The 18,681-nt window shown below is 38.3% G+C and overlaps 3 protein-coding genes across 5 annotated transcripts; 1 reads left to right on the top strand and 2 right to left on the bottom strand.

Moving 5' to 3' along the window:
• Nucleotides 1–2,511, bottom strand: LOC5520195 (histone-arginine methyltransferase METTL23). Of its 3 annotated transcripts, none has more exons than XM_048719966.1 (5): nt 2,261–2,511; nt 2,010–2,114; nt 1,528–1,765; nt 1,230–1,319; nt 1–1,093 (listed from the first exon to the last, which is right to left on the bottom strand). In XM_048719966.1, the coding sequence occupies exons 1-5, from the start codon at nt 2,324–2,326 to the stop codon at nt 1,065–1,067; spliced, it is 528 nt and encodes a 175-aa protein (XP_048575923.1). In that variant the 5' UTR covers nt 2,327–2,511; the 3' UTR covers nt 1–1,064. The 3 variants fall into 3 exon arrangements, with proteins under 3 accessions (XP_048575923.1, XP_048575922.1, XP_032221100.1); XM_048719965.1 differs by having other exon boundaries at nt 1,235–1,319; nt 1,618–1,765; nt 2,261–2,442; XM_032365209.2 differs by having other exon boundaries at nt 1,235–1,319; nt 2,261–2,437.
• A 312-nt stretch (nt 2,512–2,823) lies between these two features.
• Nucleotides 2,824–10,798, top strand: LOC5520196 (charged multivesicular body protein 6-A). Its single transcript, XM_001639985.3, has 9 exons — nt 2,824–3,206; nt 4,294–4,338; nt 5,605–5,669; nt 6,427–6,514; nt 7,324–7,410; nt 8,362–8,427; nt 8,548–8,628; nt 8,844–8,922; nt 9,745–10,798. The coding sequence occupies exons 1-9, from the start codon at nt 3,135–3,137 to the stop codon at nt 9,801–9,803; spliced, it is 642 nt and encodes a 213-aa protein (XP_001640035.1). The 5' UTR covers nt 2,824–3,134; the 3' UTR covers nt 9,804–10,798.
• On the bottom strand, nt 10,344–18,280 carry LOC5520197 (visual system homeobox 1). The gene is made up of 3 exons (XM_032365212.2): nt 17,423–18,280; nt 12,050–12,210; nt 10,344–11,422 (listed from the first exon to the last, which is right to left on the bottom strand). The coding sequence occupies exons 1-3, from the start codon at nt 17,616–17,618 to the stop codon at nt 11,168–11,170; spliced, it is 612 nt and encodes a 203-aa protein (XP_032221103.2). The 5' UTR covers nt 17,619–18,280; the 3' UTR covers nt 10,344–11,167.
• Nucleotides 18,281–18,681: the final 401 nt, after the last annotated feature.

Genomic DNA, 18,681 nt, shown 5'->3' on the forward strand with positions numbered 1-18,681 from the left:
GACAATCAGTAGCGTTTATTGACTATCAGTTATAAAAAATAGAAAATTCATTAGTGCTATTAACATAAACAAAGATAATCAATAAGCCTTTTCAGACAATCATGTTCATCAATGTGACATTCATCAATGTGGTTTGACAACCATTTATCCGATTTAAACCAAACAACAAGGAAAAATAAAATTTCATTAGAGTTACTATTTTTCTCTTTTCTTTAAACAGTGGGCTCCTAAAATTAAGAGAAATATAGAACTATAAATAATTTTTAACAAAAAACAAAACAAACAAACAACACTTTTTGTGGAGGGTTTATAAAAGCAAAAAACATATACTCACTCGTTCGCTATAGAAAAACAGAAAACGTTTGTATGAGAAATGCCACCAAGAAACCCCTCGAACACAGGGAAAAGCTAGAAGGGGGGAGAGAGAGCGTACCACCAAGTATGTGGTCAAATTGGAAGAAATATCACAGTCACTTTGCCTATTTCACCCACTAACGGTCTTATCTTCCACTTTTCTATCATCGGGGGAATAAATGCACAAAGATTCAACGACTTCACAAACATGACTGAATCTTTACCCAACGAAAACGTCATTTTTATTTATGACGGTGCACCAGCGCACCATAACCCACTAGATACCGGCCCAAACACAGAGCTAAAAAAAGTTACAGCCCTACAGCCCATTTCTCAACATCGGAGGCTACAACATAGGAACAGTCACGGGAGCGAAATGTGGGTAATGGTTTTGTTTTATGCAAACCTATATACCTCGCTGTGTTAGTAGAGATCAATTTCAGGTGTCACTTCAAAAATCGAAATAAAACTAATGATATTTTCTTTTCTTATAATGTTTGTTTGAATCGAACAAATGATTGTCAAACCACATGCATGGATGTCACCTTGATGAACATGATTGTCTGAAAAGGCTTGTTAATTTTGATGGACTGTGGTAATCTGCAGCATCTGAATTGTGTGTTTACTTGACAGCTTGCTTCCTCCCACAAGTTCCTTGTCTGCGCCAAACACCTCAAGTGGGACCTGAACACACTGCAAACCCCATGTTTTCAGAAGATGGGCAATGGACCAATTTGAACTGCAATAAAAACACAATTAAGAAACAAAAAATGGAGTATTTAATGCATCATCAAACAGTGGAAATTTGAATCAGGATATTAGAGGTATAAAAAATGGTTGCTAACTTTTTGCCAAAAGAAGATATGTATCACTACCTAACCTTCTTTCTTGGTAAGTCATCCAGAATTGTGCATTCTGGTTCTTCTCCAGTAGGTATGAGATGGTCGCTAAAATACCATTGAAGTCTAAATACAATAATGGATTATCTATTAATACTCAAAAGAATATAGACTCTGTGCAAAAGAGAGAGATTTGAACAACTTTCTAGCCCTGAATTGAAAAATTTTGCATAGAACCATTGCCAGGGGTGTGTGCAGGGAATAAGCCCCCTACCCCTTGGTCACATAAAAGCAGGTCCCTCCCCCTTTGCAAAAATTAGTGGAGCAATAGTACCTTTTGGATCATAGAAACAATCTGAGCCCAGAATGATATCCTGGCTGGGCAGATTAATAAGGTTTGGTGAATACTGTCCCCATGTCACACCTAGAACATCCAATGTCTGCACATTATTAGCTTGAATACTCTTATGACAGTTTGCCAGGCATTCTGGGTAATCCTCGCTGTCACTCAGTGAAACAAGAGCTCCACATTTGGCAGCAACAATCCCAGGAAGGGCGGTACCTGCGCCTATCTGGAATGCACATTAAAAGTCACAACGCACAAAGAAATATCACCTAGTTTTCCGAAATACAAAAAAAAATTAATTGTGTCATGAAATCTTGAGTGTCCATGGTCGGCAGATGCCCAAAGTATCCAATAAATGATGTAAGGAAAACAAAGCATAACTATAAAAGATTACCATGCGAATTAAAAACGACATCCAAAAATTTTATTTTTTTTTTGTATACAAGCCGTAGACATGCAGTGTATATTACCTCAAGGACTTTCTTCCCCTGTATCAAAGACCGATTATGCCAGACAAACTGAGCGAGGACTAGAGCACATGGCCAGGTAAACATGCCATACTGCGGATGTACAACCTAAGCAAAAAAGCACGAACATTGGCCGTTATATACTAGAGTGTGGCTAAAAAAAACCACCAACAAACACGACAAACCGAAGAGCAACATCAAACTATTCAAGAGATCCACAATCAATGGCTCCGATAGGCTACCAATGACTCTACCTCGGGAATTTTAACCGTTAATTCATCGTCACCATCGTGGAAATGGAATACTTTCTCTGAATTCATTCACAATATTGTCAACATTCAAACTTGACCAAACTCTCGCGGGAAATAGCAAAGATCACCAGGCGTTTCTCCCAGAGCTCCCAGGGTGGAAGAATACTCGCCCCAGGCCCCTTTTTTTAAGAAAATTTCAAGATGGCGGCTGAAAAGTAGTTTGCGTTTTGTCTCTCTCTGTTCTTCCGTAATTTTCGACCTTCGTTTGTAAATGTGCAATATTCTGTTTTAAGCCCTGTCCTATTTGTAAATTTGTGGCTTTTCCTATCGCTATCTATCTGTCTTTGTAGTATTGTCATTTATTTTTATTGTAAAATCATTGTAAAATGTTGAATCACGTAGCCATCTTTTACCAGATACGAGAAATAGACTTGTCTATGATAGCGTCTTTACTCATATGATGCCAGAAGGTCTATTTTGACAAGAATAGCAGATGATTTGACATGATTGCTTGAGACTTCACAGGCCTATTTCTCGGTGTTGACTTGTGATGAATATTTTTCTGAAGTCAACGCCGTACAAATTTCAGAATATGCTTTGCTTGAATTCATGTATTAATACTTATTTAATTTTACTAAATTAATGAAAATAATTTCTAAAAAAATTGTTTTTTAGATAAAATGGGAGGCCTTTGTGCTACTTCCGAGGAGGTCTGTGTACAAGTTACCGCTCCGCTGACCAAATACTTTGATCAAAACAAATCCAATATGTCCTCCGTCCTATTTTGTGTTCCGATATTTCTTGGAGATCTCTGAAACCACGGGAAAATATACGGTTTGTTTTTCGAGACTCAAGGAAATAGAATAGTGTTTCCAGGATGGGGATATTTTTTAGCAGAAAAAAAGAGCCAGAAAAGCCGAAAATAACAGAACAAGACAAAGCAGTTCTGGTAGGTCATTAGCTATGCTCTGACTTCCTTCTTCTACAAATTCCTTAAACACATTGACCCCTCAACCGGCCTGTACCGGCTTTGGGAAGTACCCACAACCCCAAAAATTCATAAATGCAAACTAAACACAACAAGATGAAGATACTCAAGCATCAGTCTAAGGGATAAATGGTTTTGAAGATATGCATCCAACCAAGGTGTTGGCAACTACTCTTTAAGCCAAATAATAGCACAGGCTCTTTGACAAATTTCAAATTGGACAAGGAAAGAAAAGCAGAATCACCCCTCTCAATAAAACGCTCAAAATACAACACAAGGGAGAGAGATCAGCAAACACAGCTCAAGACACAAATAGATACCTTTATTCTGATCCTCCAGGTTCATTTCCATGGCCTCAAAACACAATGTCCACTCCTTGAAGGCTTGTAAAACCATGAAGATGCCTTTACGGATTGAAAAGCATTCTGGGAGATCCAGGGAAAAATTCACCAGGGGAGGGCCAGTCAACACTCCTCTTCCCAAAGTCAGATGGTTTTTTATAAGTCTTTTCACCCCAAAGCCAAACAAATCAATTCCAGGTCATACAGACCCAGAATAGCAGTGTAAACAATTTTGGAATCAATTTGGTTTCAGAAAAGACAGCATTTAGGAGAGAAGTGGTGATTCATTAGAAAATTATTTTCTCATCCAGGCAAAGCCAAACAAGAAAAAATCATCATGAATCCACCCTTACTTGCTAATATCCATAAGCAAAGCACTCAATTATGCCTCAGTAGACTTCATGATGTCCTGAGACACTCTCCTAATATGCTCGTAGCTGTATTTTTGATGAAAAATACAAGCAACCATCAACTTGTGCTGGCTTCAGCACAACAACGAGGGATTAAAAGTGGGGGCCGCAAAGCACTGTTGAAAAGCTTGGATACCGCTGACTAGGTGCAGCTGTGTTTGACTTTGACGGGCTGTATAAAACTCAGAATAGGGGGGGAGGTATCTGTTTTCAGTCTGTTTTTTGTAAATTGAGCTAAAAAATAGCCAGAAGTCAATGGGTTAAAAAGATGTTATGTATTGTTTTCTCTATGCTAAGGCTCTGAAACAGCAAAGGGACAAGCTGAAAAAATACCAGAAAAAGGTAAGAATTATTTTCCATGGTACATCCACCTTTTGATTGAGACACCAAAAAATACATAAGAGTTTATAACAAAATATAGCTATCGGTGTTTGGTTTTCAAACTGCCTCTGCGCTTATTGATTACAGGAATTTTGAAAATCGCGTTGTCTTGTCTTGGCAACTTTTTTTTTTGGTTGGCTGCCGTCAAGAGTTGTACACACTTGATGGGGTTCCAGTCGAACTTCGCTTGCCATTGTAGATTTGTAAAGATGAGGACGAGCATATATCTTTTTTTTCTATTTCCTCGCTTTTTAAGACTTGGTAAAGAAAGATTATTACAAAGTTCAAACAATGGATACAAGAATAACTTTTTCCTAAAACTAAGATGGGGGTGTAATCGACATCTCTGGAGTGTTTACCAGTTCAAGTCGATTGGTTCATTCAAGCAAATGAAATTCAACTGGATTATTTTGGCTTGTTTTGAGCACAAGGCTTTTACCTGTAAGGATGAATGGTTTGATTATTAAAATATCTTCTTATTGGTTTATACTTCATTTCATTGCATTTTTACTCACAAACTGAGTTGTAGATATAGAATTTCTTCCACGTGCGAATGTGTCTATTGGATTTACTTTGTAAGGGATTGTCTAATGTTTATCACCCACTTGTGAAACTCTTGACGTCACAAGTGATAGGCAAATAACATATTCGGATGTCGCTGGTTTCATGCGTAAATTTGCTGAAATAGCTCATTTTAGAAGGATAAAAAAAACAGGTTTCCGTTTAAACCATGTATCAAAAATTGGAGGAATTATTGTTGGGATATTACCCTATATAATAACTAGTCAATTTTATAAAATAAGCGAAAGAGAATTTTGTGACATGTTTGCTTAAAGATAATTGTGAATTTCTGCAAAATTTGTTCTGAACATGATCCTTCACAGAGTATACAGCTATAAACATTCCGAGTATATAGCAATCCCGTGTTTTGTTGTCCCCAAAATGCCAATGATAAAAACTTACAAGCGCTCAAAAAATGCCTGACTCTGAAATAAATACACCAAAAATTAGAACTAGTTTTATAATGATAGAACAATACACCATGGTGAGTTTAAAAGGAAAGCCTGGTACACTACTCTACTACCTCATGTTTACAAATAATTTTTTTAAAAGGAGCTGCTCATAATTTTCTCATTTTCTACACCGCTAAAAATACATTGGAACCCCCTGTAATATACCATAGTATGGTAATAGGTAATAGCATGGTAAATTGATTATTCATTTCAGATCAATGTGAACCTTGAAAAAGAAAGACAGTTGGCCAAAGAACTATTACAACAAGGGAAAAGAAAGTATGTTTTATAGATCTTTAGTTGCCCCTCCCTCCCCCTTCCTTCCCCTCCATTCCCCTCCCTCCCCCTCCTAGCCATGCGCTTGCAATAGCTGTTATCACTACAGTAGCTGTAGTTCTACTATCCAGAATTTTTTAAACATTGGCATAAACAATATTGAAGTTAAGGGCTTTCAAAAAATGTTATAAAAAAATGGGGGGTACTGACCTAGTCTTTTGAAAATTAAGTTCTGTTTGTCGAGCTGCCAAAATCCGATCTCCTAAACAACAACCCGTAGAGCTAGCGTTCAAAACAAATCACATTTAAGAGATCGCACTAAAAGACACTGTTTTTGCCACTATTTATACAGTAAAAAACACCATTTTGAAGTATTTTTACGGCTTTTAAAGATATCAAACAAACTTCAACTATCCAACTTTTTTTTCTTCTTTCAGGATATCATTTTACTTTTTGAGCAAATAAAAAATTGGGGTAACCAGCTTCGTTTTTCTGTCAAAGCGATTTTAAGTAAAAAACATGCGCCTTTTGCTTTGTTTTCTTATACAACTGTGGCACCCACGCACTTAATACTGGAAAATTCGAACAAACAGCGCATGCCACTATGCGCAGAAGGGATGCACAGTGCAATTACCTGTTGTTTGATAAAGTCACCTAAAACCTGTTGTTTGATAAAGTACCGAAGTTTGTTTCACAATGTCAGTGACACAGCACTTAATAGTTGTATTTAAAGAGATTTTCAATGTTTGCTCCCTTACAGCAAAGCCAAGTTACTGTTGAAGAAAAAGAGGTATCAGGAACAACTCCTGCAGAGAACGGACAACCAACTGGACAACTTGGAGAAACTGGTATGGAGCTGTTATATTGCTATTAAGTGGCCACCCTTGAATTCAGGCCAAGTGTCCACTTTATAGAGGTTTTTTATTAAGTGGCCACCCTTGAACCCAGGCCAAGTGTCCACTTTATAGAGGTTTTCTTATTAAGTGGCCACCCTTGAACCAAATCCAAGTGTCCACTTTATAGAGGTTTTCTTATTAAGTGGCCACCCTTGAACCCAGGCCAAGTGTCCATTTTATAGAAGTTTTTTTATTAAGTGGCCACCCTTGAACCCAGGCCAAGTGTCCATGTTATAGAGGTTTTTTTTTATTAAGTGGCCACCCTTGAACCAAAGCCAAGTGTCCACTTTATAGAAGTTTTCTTATTAAGTGGCCACCCTTGAACCCAGGCCAAGTGTCCACTTTATAGAGGTTTTCTTATTAAGTGGCCACCCTTGAACCCAGGCCAAGTGTCCACTTTATAGAGGTTTTCTTATTCGATGGCTTCCCTTGAATCCAAGTTCACACAGAAAAGCATTGATCCTAAGATATGGTGTGACTCACCATTAAAAAAAAACTCTTTTTTTGCAAATTGTTACCTGTTCACTTTCTGTCCACATGCTGCTTTGATCCAATGATATTTTCTGGTAAAAGTAAGAGGAAATAGCACATTAAGGACGAAAAGATGACTGCAGCCCTTGAATGGCGATGGCTGCTTAGCAAAGGGTAGAGACTGTAATGTTTGAGTGACCAAACTTTTGTGGCTTTGGAATATGTGTAATGGCTCGCCCAATCTTATACCGTAAGATACTTACAACACTCTGTATTATGTGTTATTCCAGGTACAAGAAATAGAATTTGCACAGGTGCAAATCAAGGTTGTAGAAGGCTTGAAGACAGGGAATGAATGCTTGAATCAATTACACGAGGTTGGTAAAGTAGAGGGCTAATTTTGAAAAAAAAAAGCAATGGAAATGGATTGTCTTTGCTCCACCAAACTGATAATATCATCGTGGGTGGGCTAGGGGGTGGACCAATGTCACCTATTCTTAGAATTAGTAAAGATAAAGTAAAGATAAAGATAAAATATAGCAACAACAAGATTCCTGAGCCTTTATGAAATCTTCATCCCCTATCCTCTTAATTGCCAATCCCTAGTCACCCCTAACCATCACAATCTTTAATCTAATCTAAACAGAAGATTTATTCCTCTTTAGTAACTGTTCTTCACCTAGAACTGATTTGCCCATCCAGTCATGCCAACAAGTGCTAGATCAAGGGGTAGATAGCTAGATCAAGGGGTAGATAGCTAGATCAAGGGGTAGATAGCTAGATCAAAGGGTAGATAGCTAGATCAAAGGGTAGATAGCTAGATCAAGGGTTAGATAGCTAGATCAAGGGGTAGATAGCTAGATCAAGGGGTAGATAGCTAGATCAAGGGGTAGATAGCTAGATCAAGGGATAGATAGCTAGATCAAGGGGTAGATAGCTAGATCAAGGGGTAGATAGCTAGATCAAGGAGTAGATAGCTAGATCAAGGGGTAGATAGCTAGATCAAGGGGTAGATAGCTAGATCAAAGGGTAGATAGCTAGATCAAGGGGTAGATAGCTAGATCAAAGGGTAGATAGCTAGATCAAGGGGTAGATAGCTAGATCAAAGGGTAGATAGCTAGATCAAGCTTTGGGAAGTGCTAGGTAGATAGCTAGATCAAGCTTTGGAAAGTGCTAGGTAGATAGCTAGATCAAGCTTTGGAAAGTGCTAGGTAGATAGCTAGATCAAGCCTTGGGAAGTGCTAGGTAGATAGCTAGATCAATCTTTGGGAATGTAATGTTTGGCTTGAGTGTTAAGCCTGTTTGATGCCATTCTTATTTGACTTCAGATGATGTCCATCGAGGACGTAGAGAGGATTATGGATGAAACCAAAGAAGCAGTCGAATACCAAAAGGTCAGTCCTCTCTTGAATATGGCACATGTTGTTCTGATTCCTTGTATAAAGAAGGCTTCATTGAAAAAGCTCTCTCTGATAAATTTTTGTGCTTTAGCATTTTCCTTGTGTAATCAATAGGAAATTGATGATCTGCTGAGTGGAAGCCTCACAAGTGAAGATGAGGATGCCGTTCTCCAAGAACTAGAGGCACTGACAGAGGTACAGATATGGATATTACAAGGGTAGTATCCAGGTAGTGTGGCCAGATTTGGGCAGGGGGGAAACAGGGGGTGGGGTAATCAAGAGCTAGACGCACTGACAGAAGTACAGTGACCATATTAGGGCTTACTAGGTATCTTTACTTAAAGTGCATATAATAGCCTCTCATGTATTTACTGGTAATACTTGACTTTTACTTGTTTCCTTAATTTCAGTCTATTTCTGAGAAATTTCCTGATGTACCAAAAGAAGAACCAGAAATCTCTCTTCCGGAGGCTCCATCTACAGAACCTGGTAAGCCTTCCTTTTTACCTGCATTAACCATACTGAGAAATTGTTATAAAATGCATTTTGTAATTTCAGAAAAGATCCGCATTCCACTCCCAGAATTTACAATCCTTTCATGAAGGGTACAAATATTCTTTTCAATCACATATTATTGCAATGTTTGGCCGGCAGTCCTCTTAGTTGCACAAATTTTCAAAAACCCATTTGAATTGTCATTCCATTTTTTCAAAGAGCCCTTGTCAACAACATCCTTGTTTTTGTTCTATGATATTGAAAAACAAGTGATACCACAAAACTTCGAGATGACCACCTTAAAACAAGGTTTTATACTTTATTCGTTATATTCTATCAAAAATAAAGTTTTATCATATTCTTTATTGTTACAATATCTGGGTTCCCTGTGGTAAGAACAATAAAGTCCCGGATGCAGTCCTCCATTTTGGCTACAGAGCTAAACACTCGTGTTGTTGTCTTTCTCTGATCTGCTTGTGAGATTATCCACTGTTAGCCCACATCTTGAAACATTTATCATATTCTATCAAAAATAAAGTTTTCAAAAAATGGATGGAATTAATGGTGTTGCTTTCTCAAAAAAAATTGATTAAGGATGATAAAATGTAGGCTGACCCTTTCAGGGCTATAATAAATGACCAGTCCCAGGGAGTGGTCATGTAGTTTTTGACCTGTTTTGGAACACGACGAGGTACTAAAAATAGTCTTCAAGGTTATCGCTAACAGGGAGTCTTGTTGCATGTGTCCACAATTAGCTACCACAAGCAAATTACATTTGGCACATTAATGAAGGCATTTGCTTTTTTTTTATCTCAGGAGTTGCAAGAAAAGCTCAGAAAGAGAAACATCAAGCAGAAATGGTAGCAGCTTCCTAGTGGGTGCTAAAATATGAATTTGGCCACAGCTTGCAAATAATCTTTGATGATGCTCTATCTACATGACGTGTGAATAACACCACCAAAAGATCCTATTCATAGCTTTTAAAAAAAAATAGTTTTCAGGGCAAATGCAATAGCAAGTGTATGACCGCAAGGTTAATTGGGTATTAGTGATGCAAGCAGCTATAAGTGCATTTTCGAAGACCCAGCGTACCAAGCGGGCTCTGTCAAAGGTCCACAGAAAGACTCGGGTGTTAGGTACACACGCAATCATCCGGGAACATCACACATTTAGGCGGGAAAATAAGTTACACGCGCACGGCGTTGTGTGACTTTGCGGCCGAAGAACGAAAGCGCCGGATCCTCGAGCATGTATTGATTTGTTCATAACACATACTTCCTTTCGGTCGTAAGACTGACATTCAATCAGGAGGAATAAGTGCATGTCCATATCAAAGGCACGTTCCAGTTTGGAACTTGAAAACACGACGAGAAATGGGGGATGTTCGCTTGGAAATAGAGATGCATTAATGTGGATATGATTAAATAAGTTTATTCTTAGTAATATGAATATCAATAAATCGTACAGTGTTTATTACATTCTATATATTTACATAACTACAACTTTTTATTATTTATAAAAACGGTAATTCTCTATCTTTTTTATTTTTCTTGTTCTAGTGCAAAGATTCTCATGTATGTTACTTAAATTTATTGCATCAAATAAATAGGTAAATATAAAATACACGCAAACACACTTCAATTGACTTGAGGGCTATACGTGCTACCGTGGCCAACTTGATAATTTTGTTAAGCCAATAAGAATGCGTGCTGCTGTTTGATTGACAGTGCTAGAGCAAACTGAACGGAATCCTACGTTACAGGTTACAGGGTCAATCTTGATCTATTTAAAATCATTTGCGTTCTAACGTTGCGTTCTAACAAATAGGTTTGCTACATCTTTAATAAAAAGAGAATGACGAGACCACCCACACCTTTGTTATCATTGCATTCAGACAGGAATTTCAAAATCAATATAAAAAGAAAGTTTTATACTTAATAAACCAAATTAAATAAAAATATTGCTAAAGCTTCTTTAAACCGATAGAAATTGACAAATTATCCTGCCCGATATTTTGCTAGGATCATAACAAAATGGCGGTTGACAGACTTTAAGCTTCAGTTTTCCTCTGCGCACCACTCACAAAGGTAACCCGCGGTTTTTAGCCGGCCGCCCAAGATAAGGGGCAAGTAATTAACTTGCCTTGCTTTGCCTTACTTGCTCTCTTCTCTTACGATAGTTGAATGTTCTATGTACACATGTTCAAAGTTTTTCATGACGATGTTTAAATAGTTTTGTTTTAGTCGTCCTCCTTATCGCTTCCTGTGGTTTTCATTTTACCGTGGTCCTGGCAATCGTAAGTCGATAATTCCTCGTAACACTCTCGTGCCTCGCCAAAGCAGTCGGACGTGTTCGTGTGATATTCGGAATTCTTCGGGCTATAATCGGAAGCGGTCGGGCTAAAATAATCCCCTTCGTTCTGCCCTCTGTAAGTGGATGATTGGCAGCCAGATCGATTTCGCTTGGATTTAGCGCGCCGATTTTGAAACCACACCTATAGAAAGATAGAGGGGTAGAGGCTCAGCTCTTTAATTTAACCACAGGGATCCCGTGCCACAGATATCCATAGCCACAGGGTACCCGTACTCTTGAATCTCTCTTTCTATCTAAGCACAGGGGTCCCGTAGAAAGAGGGAACCGTACCACAGGGCACCCGTACCTGTACTCTTGAATCTCTCAGGCCCAGACGGACAGCGAGAGCTTTCTCATACAGGCACGTGGGGTAGGGGTTGATGGCAAAAGCGCTTTCTAACTTTCTATCTAACCACAGGGGTCCCGTAGAAAGAGGGAACCGTACCACAGGGCACCCGTACCTGTACTCTTGAATCTCTCAGGCCCAGACGGACAGCGAGAGCTTTCTCATACAGGCACGTGGGGTAGGGGTTGATGGCAAAAGCGCTTTCTAACTTTCTATCTAACCACAGGGGTCCCGTAGAAAGAGGGAACCGTACCACAGGGCACCCGTACCTGTACTCTTGAATCTCTCAGGCCCAGACGGACAGCGAGAGCTTTCTCATACAGGCACGTGGGGTAGGGGTTGATGGCAAAAGCGCTTTCTAACTTTCTATCTAACCACAGGGGTCCCGTAGAAAGAGGGAACCGTACCACAGGGCACCCGTACCTGTACTCTTGAATCTCTCAGGCCCAGACGGACAGCGAGAGCTTTCTTATGCAGGCTCGTGGGGTAGGGGTTGATGGAAAAAGCGCTTTCCAACTCTTCTATCTGCCAGCGCTTGTAGGTAGTTCGATTACGACGGCCCGATTTTTCTGCAAAGAAGACATCTGGAAAAGGAAAAAAAAAACTAGAATTACAGAGAATAGGGCGGAACCCCTCGGTTGAGGCGGGGCCGTCCCTACTTTTGTGGCGTTTTAAGCCTGAAAACGTTGTTCTTAAATTTCCCTCAATAAAAATCATCGAAAAACTAAAAGAGAACTACACAATCGATCAAAAGTAAAAATATTTCGAAACGTTAACATTAAAAGATTATTCTTAGAAATTGGTAACTTTTCTTACATGAAATTCCATCTTATATAAAGTTTCTTATTTAAATCAATTGAGAGTGTAGTCGATTGACTTAGACTGGCGCTTATCAATATTTAGTCGATTTTATATGAACTGGACATTATACTACAACAATGATTCTCTGTTGAGCGCTTTACACTAAAGTCTGTATGGTAATAATGTGTTGTGCGGAACTTGACGGGTTAATTTGATAAACGCAAATATAACAAAAACAAGAAAACGCGCAATCTCTCATATGATAGGATACTGATGTACACCCCATAACAAACTAAACACTCCATCTTTGTGCACATGAGAAAAAAAAAGACTTTATTTTTACGGCCGGGAAAATGCTAACTAATAGTTTCGTGTTTCGCCCGAAAAGTTGACTTTTCTACGGTTTACAGATTAGCTTGTTTTTTCAATGACTTTACGGTCAAATCGTCCGCAATCCGGCGAAACGCACTTCATTTTTTTATAAACTTCAAAATGTAAAAAGCAAACCTCGAGATCCTACAACAAATACAGCTTTTTTGAATGTAAACTTCCTATTTGGTTGCCTAACGATGAGCAGTAATAGACGTGGAATGAGAAATATGCAGACTTAAACCATTATAATCCTTGCATTATGATCCTATTGTCACAAGACAAAAGTCAATAGATATCATCAAATGGGTGTTAAATGCCAATGGCATTCACACAAGCGGCATACGAGTTACCGCGAGCTCCGTATTATCCGTTAACGCCCGCATTTGAATGCTGTAAAAAACACGCTAAGTTTACATTTGAGCCCAGCTATGTTTAGACTGCGTTTTGCAGATCACGCGGGAAGAGTAAAGAAAGACTTGTAGGTATGTGATTCAGCTGGGCTGGTGTTATTTGTATGTTGGCATACGCCACAAGGTGTGTTAACCACCAAGAGACAACTTGTTCTTTCCCGAGAGTGACAGGGTATGGCTTCGTTTGGTTAGCAAGTAGACCTCTGTTCATGCATAATATCCGGAATAATGTCATAATTAGCCTCCTCATTCATTGGCAGTGAAATTAGTGCTATACGTTGAAAGAAGATTAATGTGTTTTTGATTATGAATTTTTGTCTCTCGTATACTAAGCTGTTCCTTTAGAGGGACTTTTTAGATGAATTTTTCAGCTTGTTTGATATGCGAAAATATCCAAAAGGATAATAAACCCGACTTTAGAAATATATATTGGAAGATTGACGGCGTGAAAGAGAAATCTGGTAAAATTAAATTATTGCAGATCTTGCGGGAAATATGTAGTAACAGAACCTAAATTGAAAATATGTTTTTTTTTTTTTTAAAGTTCCTCTTGTCTCTGTCGGACTGTTAAATTGCCCCTCCCTTCTCATTCTTGGCTTGTTTTTATTCCTGTTTATTTCACAAACACAAGTAAAAGTTTCCTGCAAACAAACCGTCCCACCTGCCTTGCTAGATATATACTTTTGTGGATTCACGACTGATTGATCCTTCTTTGCGTTCAAAAGCCGCGTTTTTGCAGTTCTTTGTTAATTCGATTTAAAAAGACTCTTAAATGGAAATAGCAATAATTCGATTCGAAAGGGATACAGTAGTATGATAACCATTTAGCAACTATCCTATGTTATTATTGTATTTGAAATTTCAGTCGTTCCTTGAGAGGGCTTTTTAAGGCTTATTTCTACTAGGATAATCAGCGGAAAACTAGAAGGAAGATGAGACGTAGATGCCGACTGCGTGACCAAGCGGAGAAGGAAAGACAGAATAGTCCTTATTTCCTTTTCCCCTTGCGTCGTCTTCGAGCGTAATTCCCCAACGACTCTGTCATTTTCTTCATACGTCTCCTTCTAGGGCCGGAATACACTAACAGGGTGTCAAAGGGTATTTTTGTGAAATGAGATTTGGCCATTTTTCACCCTACGAGAAACGTGAAATCGTCCATGTTGGCGTCCTTGAAACGTGATTTAACGATTTAAAAGGCCATTTTTGCAGTCCTTGAAACGTGAAAAGCCATTTTGCCCGGTCCGTGAAAATCATTAGTACTATTGCTACACTTTTTAGTGCAGCAAAACGGTTTCCATAACACAACTTTCGTTGCATGCCGTGATTGGGTGTCTTTATTTTGCCATTTGTTGTTTAGCGACAGAGAAAGAATAAAAAAAAAAAATTAAAAAAAGTTGCATTTGGCACAAATTCTGGACGCGGGTGGCGACAAAAAACGACATTTTTGTGTTATTTGTTATTCTTAACAAATTTAAGTTTTTTCTATTTAAAAACTACAAAAAATTATCCTTTGTTGTGGTGTTTGCAAGCTTGTAATATCTAGACGGTTGGAGAGACAGCTAGAGACAAAAGCGTTGTCCAATGTATTCACAGATAATGTTTAGATCTAGGACGAGAATACTATGCAAACATATAAATGGTCAGAAAGATTATGATCTCGAGAAGTCTTTCTATTTGTTTTTCCACATTAGGAAATTCGAAAAGAACGTTATTCAAGTCTCTTTATCAATTTCACACAAAAAAGTTCTCCCCCTGCTATTCTTTCTTTTCTATATCATGTTCGAGAAATGCGCAGGTTAAAACAATAGTTCGATACTTTGCCGTCTGCAAAGAAAAATAATAATTTCGATCAAACCAAGGAGCTTATGCGTCTTTGAGATCTAGAGGTCATACAGAGTCAATTTGCGCGTGTCAACAGATGCCGATTTTTGTCCTGCCACGATTTGTCGCTAGAGGATTTGAAACAAAAGACTGGACCAACATGGGCATGTGAACAGATATCTACACAAAAATATTTCTAACTTTATCCTCATCCCTCTCCCATCCCCACCCCAAATATTGACGAGCTTTTGCTCTTTCACAAACAACGTTTTCGCACTTGCTTTTAAGTCGATTTAGCAAGGACACTTAAATGAAAATATCAGTTTTATCCTTACAACGAACTAGACACCGGCGGGGTGTCCACTATAAAGCTAAATCTGGGTGGCCTCTGAAGAGGTTTATAATCACGAACGAATCCCTTATTTGAGCAGTGGTTAATTCGTATACATACACCGCGAGGCGGTTACAATAGCGCGAATAATACAATGAGCTGTGAGTGTCAATTCGCCCTTGGCCCAGTTCATAAAGTAGAACCCATGCCTTCGAGAATGGCTTGTTTGCGCAGCTATCGCATACGGGCAAAACTTTGCATAAACACTACAGGTGCACAAATACACGGAGCGAGTTACGAGTTTTTAAGCCGATTAGATGTTGTTTGGCGAAAAGAAAAGAACAAAAATAAGAAAATTGTTATAAATTCCATCGAAAAATCGAATATAATACGGAATAACAACTGAACAACTGAACGATATTGTTGTAATAAAAAGAGGAAAAACGGGTGTTAATGGCATTTGCAATGGCGTCAAAGGTTTTAATTTGGTTTGATAAATGCGAATTGAATGTTGATCTCTTAAATGCGGTACTTATCTCTGGGTTTTCTTGTTAGAACATCATTTTCACTGGAAAATTGAAATGCAATAGGTTTTAATAAATGTAGCTGCTCAAAACAAATTAAACCAAAAATATCATAGTTCTTCCGTGGATAGAATGCACGCGCGTATAAGGGTGGTGTGTTTACATGCCATGACTGTGCTTTTTGTTCCTTATACAAAGAGCAAACTAAAAATCACATAGAAATACACTGCTTTAAGGCTAGACAATAAAACCTCGCTTACAGTTTATCTTTTTTTATTTCGAGGAACCAGCTTAATTCCTAAGTGTGCACTCTTGTAGCGGGTCATGACCAAAGTGTGTAAAGAAACGTGCTGCAGTCTTCAGAGAAGCTTTGATAAGCTACTTTTTTGTGCATAACTATTTGTAGCTTTGTTTCGGTCCTTATTTGTCTCTCTCCTTAGTGTTGTTATTCTCTTGCCTGGGCCTCTGTGACATTAGAGATTGTAAAAGTACTTTTGGATTTATTTGGGTTTTGCTTTTAACCTTTAAAATTGTTGTGTGTTTGTCTGCTCTTCCTGGGGAAAATACCCTCCTACGACTCAAGAAAGCCAGCTTAATTTGTTTTAAAATTGATCTTTTCCTGTTTGCCTGTTCACATTGTGAAACTTGCTTTGGAAACTAATCGTTTTTATATTACCAATTTCATAATTTAACGGATGGGAGTGTTCTACAGCGCACGCTTTTAAGAATATAGGGTGCTTTGTCTCGGAGAATAATATTTGGAATTTGAAGAGTAAATCTTTATGCCATGAAAGTTTTACCCTGGTAACGCCTTTCTTCTCTTATACATCATTATTTCTGGATTAACAACATCAAACTTTGATGAATACCTAATTAACATGTAAAGCAACCGGCTGCTCCCGTAGACTCTAGCCCGATTTACTCGGCGAAATTAATAAAAGCGTATTTACAAAATGGCAATAAAAATTCTAATTAAATGACACGCAAAACGCTTAGATTTTCTAAGCTTGTGTAAAAAAAATGAAGTTCTCTCAACTGTGTGAGAGCGATTGTTTGCTAAGTGAGAAAAATGAATGTTTAAGCCAGCACCACTGCTTGCTCTAAAAAGTATCAAACGGGAATGAATGACATATTTAAAAAATTGCAAATCAGTTAGCCTTTTTTCCATTCATTTTAGTTTTGTCTACGTTGAATTCTTGGTGTCGTTGCCCATAATCATTTACTAAAATTTGTTACTTGCTAATATTGCAAATAAAAGATTATTAAGTATCCAAAAAACAAGTTCCGCTAAGTCCGAAATGACACTTAAAGTACTAGCAGATCTTCTTTATATGCGCCATATAAAGGCAAGTCTTAGAATTTAAGAAAATAAAGAGAAAAACTGTTATTTAAAACAGAAGAGGAACACCTTTTCTTTGAAAAACACATTTTCCGCTTTGTTACTAATGATTTTTCTAGGCCCTTCTGCAGCAACATTTTGCTGACACGATAACTTTTCATTTCTCTTAGGAAATTTGTCCTGTTATTGACAACATACCATCTTTTCCGCCTTCGCCTTCGCCCATCTCCTCGCGGTAATCCGCCATTTGCCGGGGTAGATTGGGGTCGCAATAGCACTCACATGTGCACCTAGGATAAGCAAGGACAGGCCGCGCGAACCTCAGATGCTCTGGCGCCATCACAACACGATAAGGATGAGGGTAATAAATTCGAGGCTGGCCGTAAAGCTCCATTCCGGTACTCTAATGGGAGTTAAGTGGTACTAGATTACTCGGCCTTCAGTGGTGTCGAATTCTAATGTGTGTGGATCATTAGGTGGTGGCACATACCGGCCAAGGCCCCTGCCGATCTGGCGCGGGGATTTGTGGGAAAACGTAGGTTTGTTTACTCTCCAATGCTGCGTCATCAGTTGCGGATCTAGTCTGCGCATGCGCATAAGTCTAAAATTCTTTCATCAATCAAACGTGTAACCAAGAGAGCCATTTAATATGAACAAGAGACCATGATACATCATGGTACATCATGAAACATCATGAAATAATATTTCATGTAAATATTATTTACGAAAACAAATCACCCTGGGAATTTGAGCATGTTTTGTCGTGCGTGACGGTTTGCTTTTAAGCAGTCAATCTATGAAATTTTTATGGCCCAGGTGGAACTTATTGCAATAGAATTTCTTTCAGCGGATTTTGAACAAGTGATACAACCTAGTTAACATGCTAAAAGTCCCCAAAAATCCCTTTGGTGGAACATCTTGAAATATGATTTTTCCATTTCGGAGCAAAACCACGGGGTACCCGCGTCGGTAAAACGGAAAAATAATAAAATACACGCCTTAATCAGTACATTTGAAAGACCATTGGTCAAATTTGATTAAATACCCAGTTGTGTCTTGAGTAATTTTTGTCCAATGACCTTTGAAATTTTCTGATTCAATTCAAATAAATTTTTCGGAGCAAAACCACAGGGCTCCCGCGTCGTTAAAACGGAAAAAAATATACACGTCTCAATCAGTACATTGAAAAGGCCAATGGTCAAAGTTGATTAAAGACAACGTTTGGATATCGAAACAAAGCAAATTGCCCCTGTTTAATATCTTTTTTCCAAAATTTCTGTATTCCAAAAACCACAGGGTACCCACGTCGAAAACATTAAACAAATTTATTTGAATTGAATCAGAAAATTTCAAAGGTCATTGGACAAAAATTACTCAAGACACAACTGGGTATTTAATCAAATTTGACCAATGGTCTTTCAAATGTACTGATTAAGGCGTGTATTTTATTATTTTTC

Source organism: Nematostella vectensis, chromosome 12 (assembly GCF_932526225.1).
Source record: "Nematostella vectensis chromosome 12, jaNemVect1.1, whole genome shotgun sequence".
NCBI lineage: Eukaryota > Metazoa > Cnidaria > Anthozoa > Actiniaria > Edwardsiidae > Nematostella > Nematostella vectensis.

Excerpts from the sequence above, each read along its gene's own strand:
- LOC5520195 (XM_032365209.2), bottom strand. The coding sequence starts at position 2,326 with ATGAATTCAGAGAAAGTATTCCATTTCCACGATGGTGACGATGAATTA. Across the intron at positions 1,766-2,009 it reads AGGGGAAGAAAGTCCTTGAG|ATAGGCGCAGGTACCGCCCT; the intron begins GTAATATACACT and ends TGTGCATTCCAG. Across the intron at positions 1,094-1,234 it reads ATGACTTACCAAGAAAGAAG|TTCAAATTGGTCCATTGCCC; the intron begins GTTAGGTAGTGA and ends TTTTTATTGCAG.
- LOC5520196 (XM_001639985.3), top strand. The coding sequence starts at position 3,135 with ATGGGGATATTTTTTAGCAGAAAAAAAGAGCCAGAAAAGCCGAAAATA. Across the intron at positions 3,207-4,293 it reads AACAAGACAAAGCAGTTCTG|GCTCTGAAACAGCAAAGGGA; the intron begins GTAGGTCATTAG and ends CTCTATGCTAAG. Across the intron at positions 5,670-6,426 it reads TTACAACAAGGGAAAAGAAA|CAAAGCCAAGTTACTGTTGA; the intron begins GTATGTTTTATA and ends GCTCCCTTACAG.
- LOC5520197 (XM_032365212.2), bottom strand. The coding sequence starts at position 17,618 with ATGGAGCTTTACGGCCAGCCTCGAATTTATTACCCTCATCCTTATCGT. Across the intron at positions 12,211-17,422 it reads AGGCGAAGGCGGAAAAGATG|ATGTCTTCTTTGCAGAAAAA; the intron begins GTATGTTGTCAA and ends TTCCTTTTCCAG. Across the intron at positions 11,423-12,049 it reads TGAGAGATTCAAGAGTACAG|GTGTGGTTTCAAAATCGGCG; the intron begins GTACGGGTGCCC and ends ATCTTTCTATAG.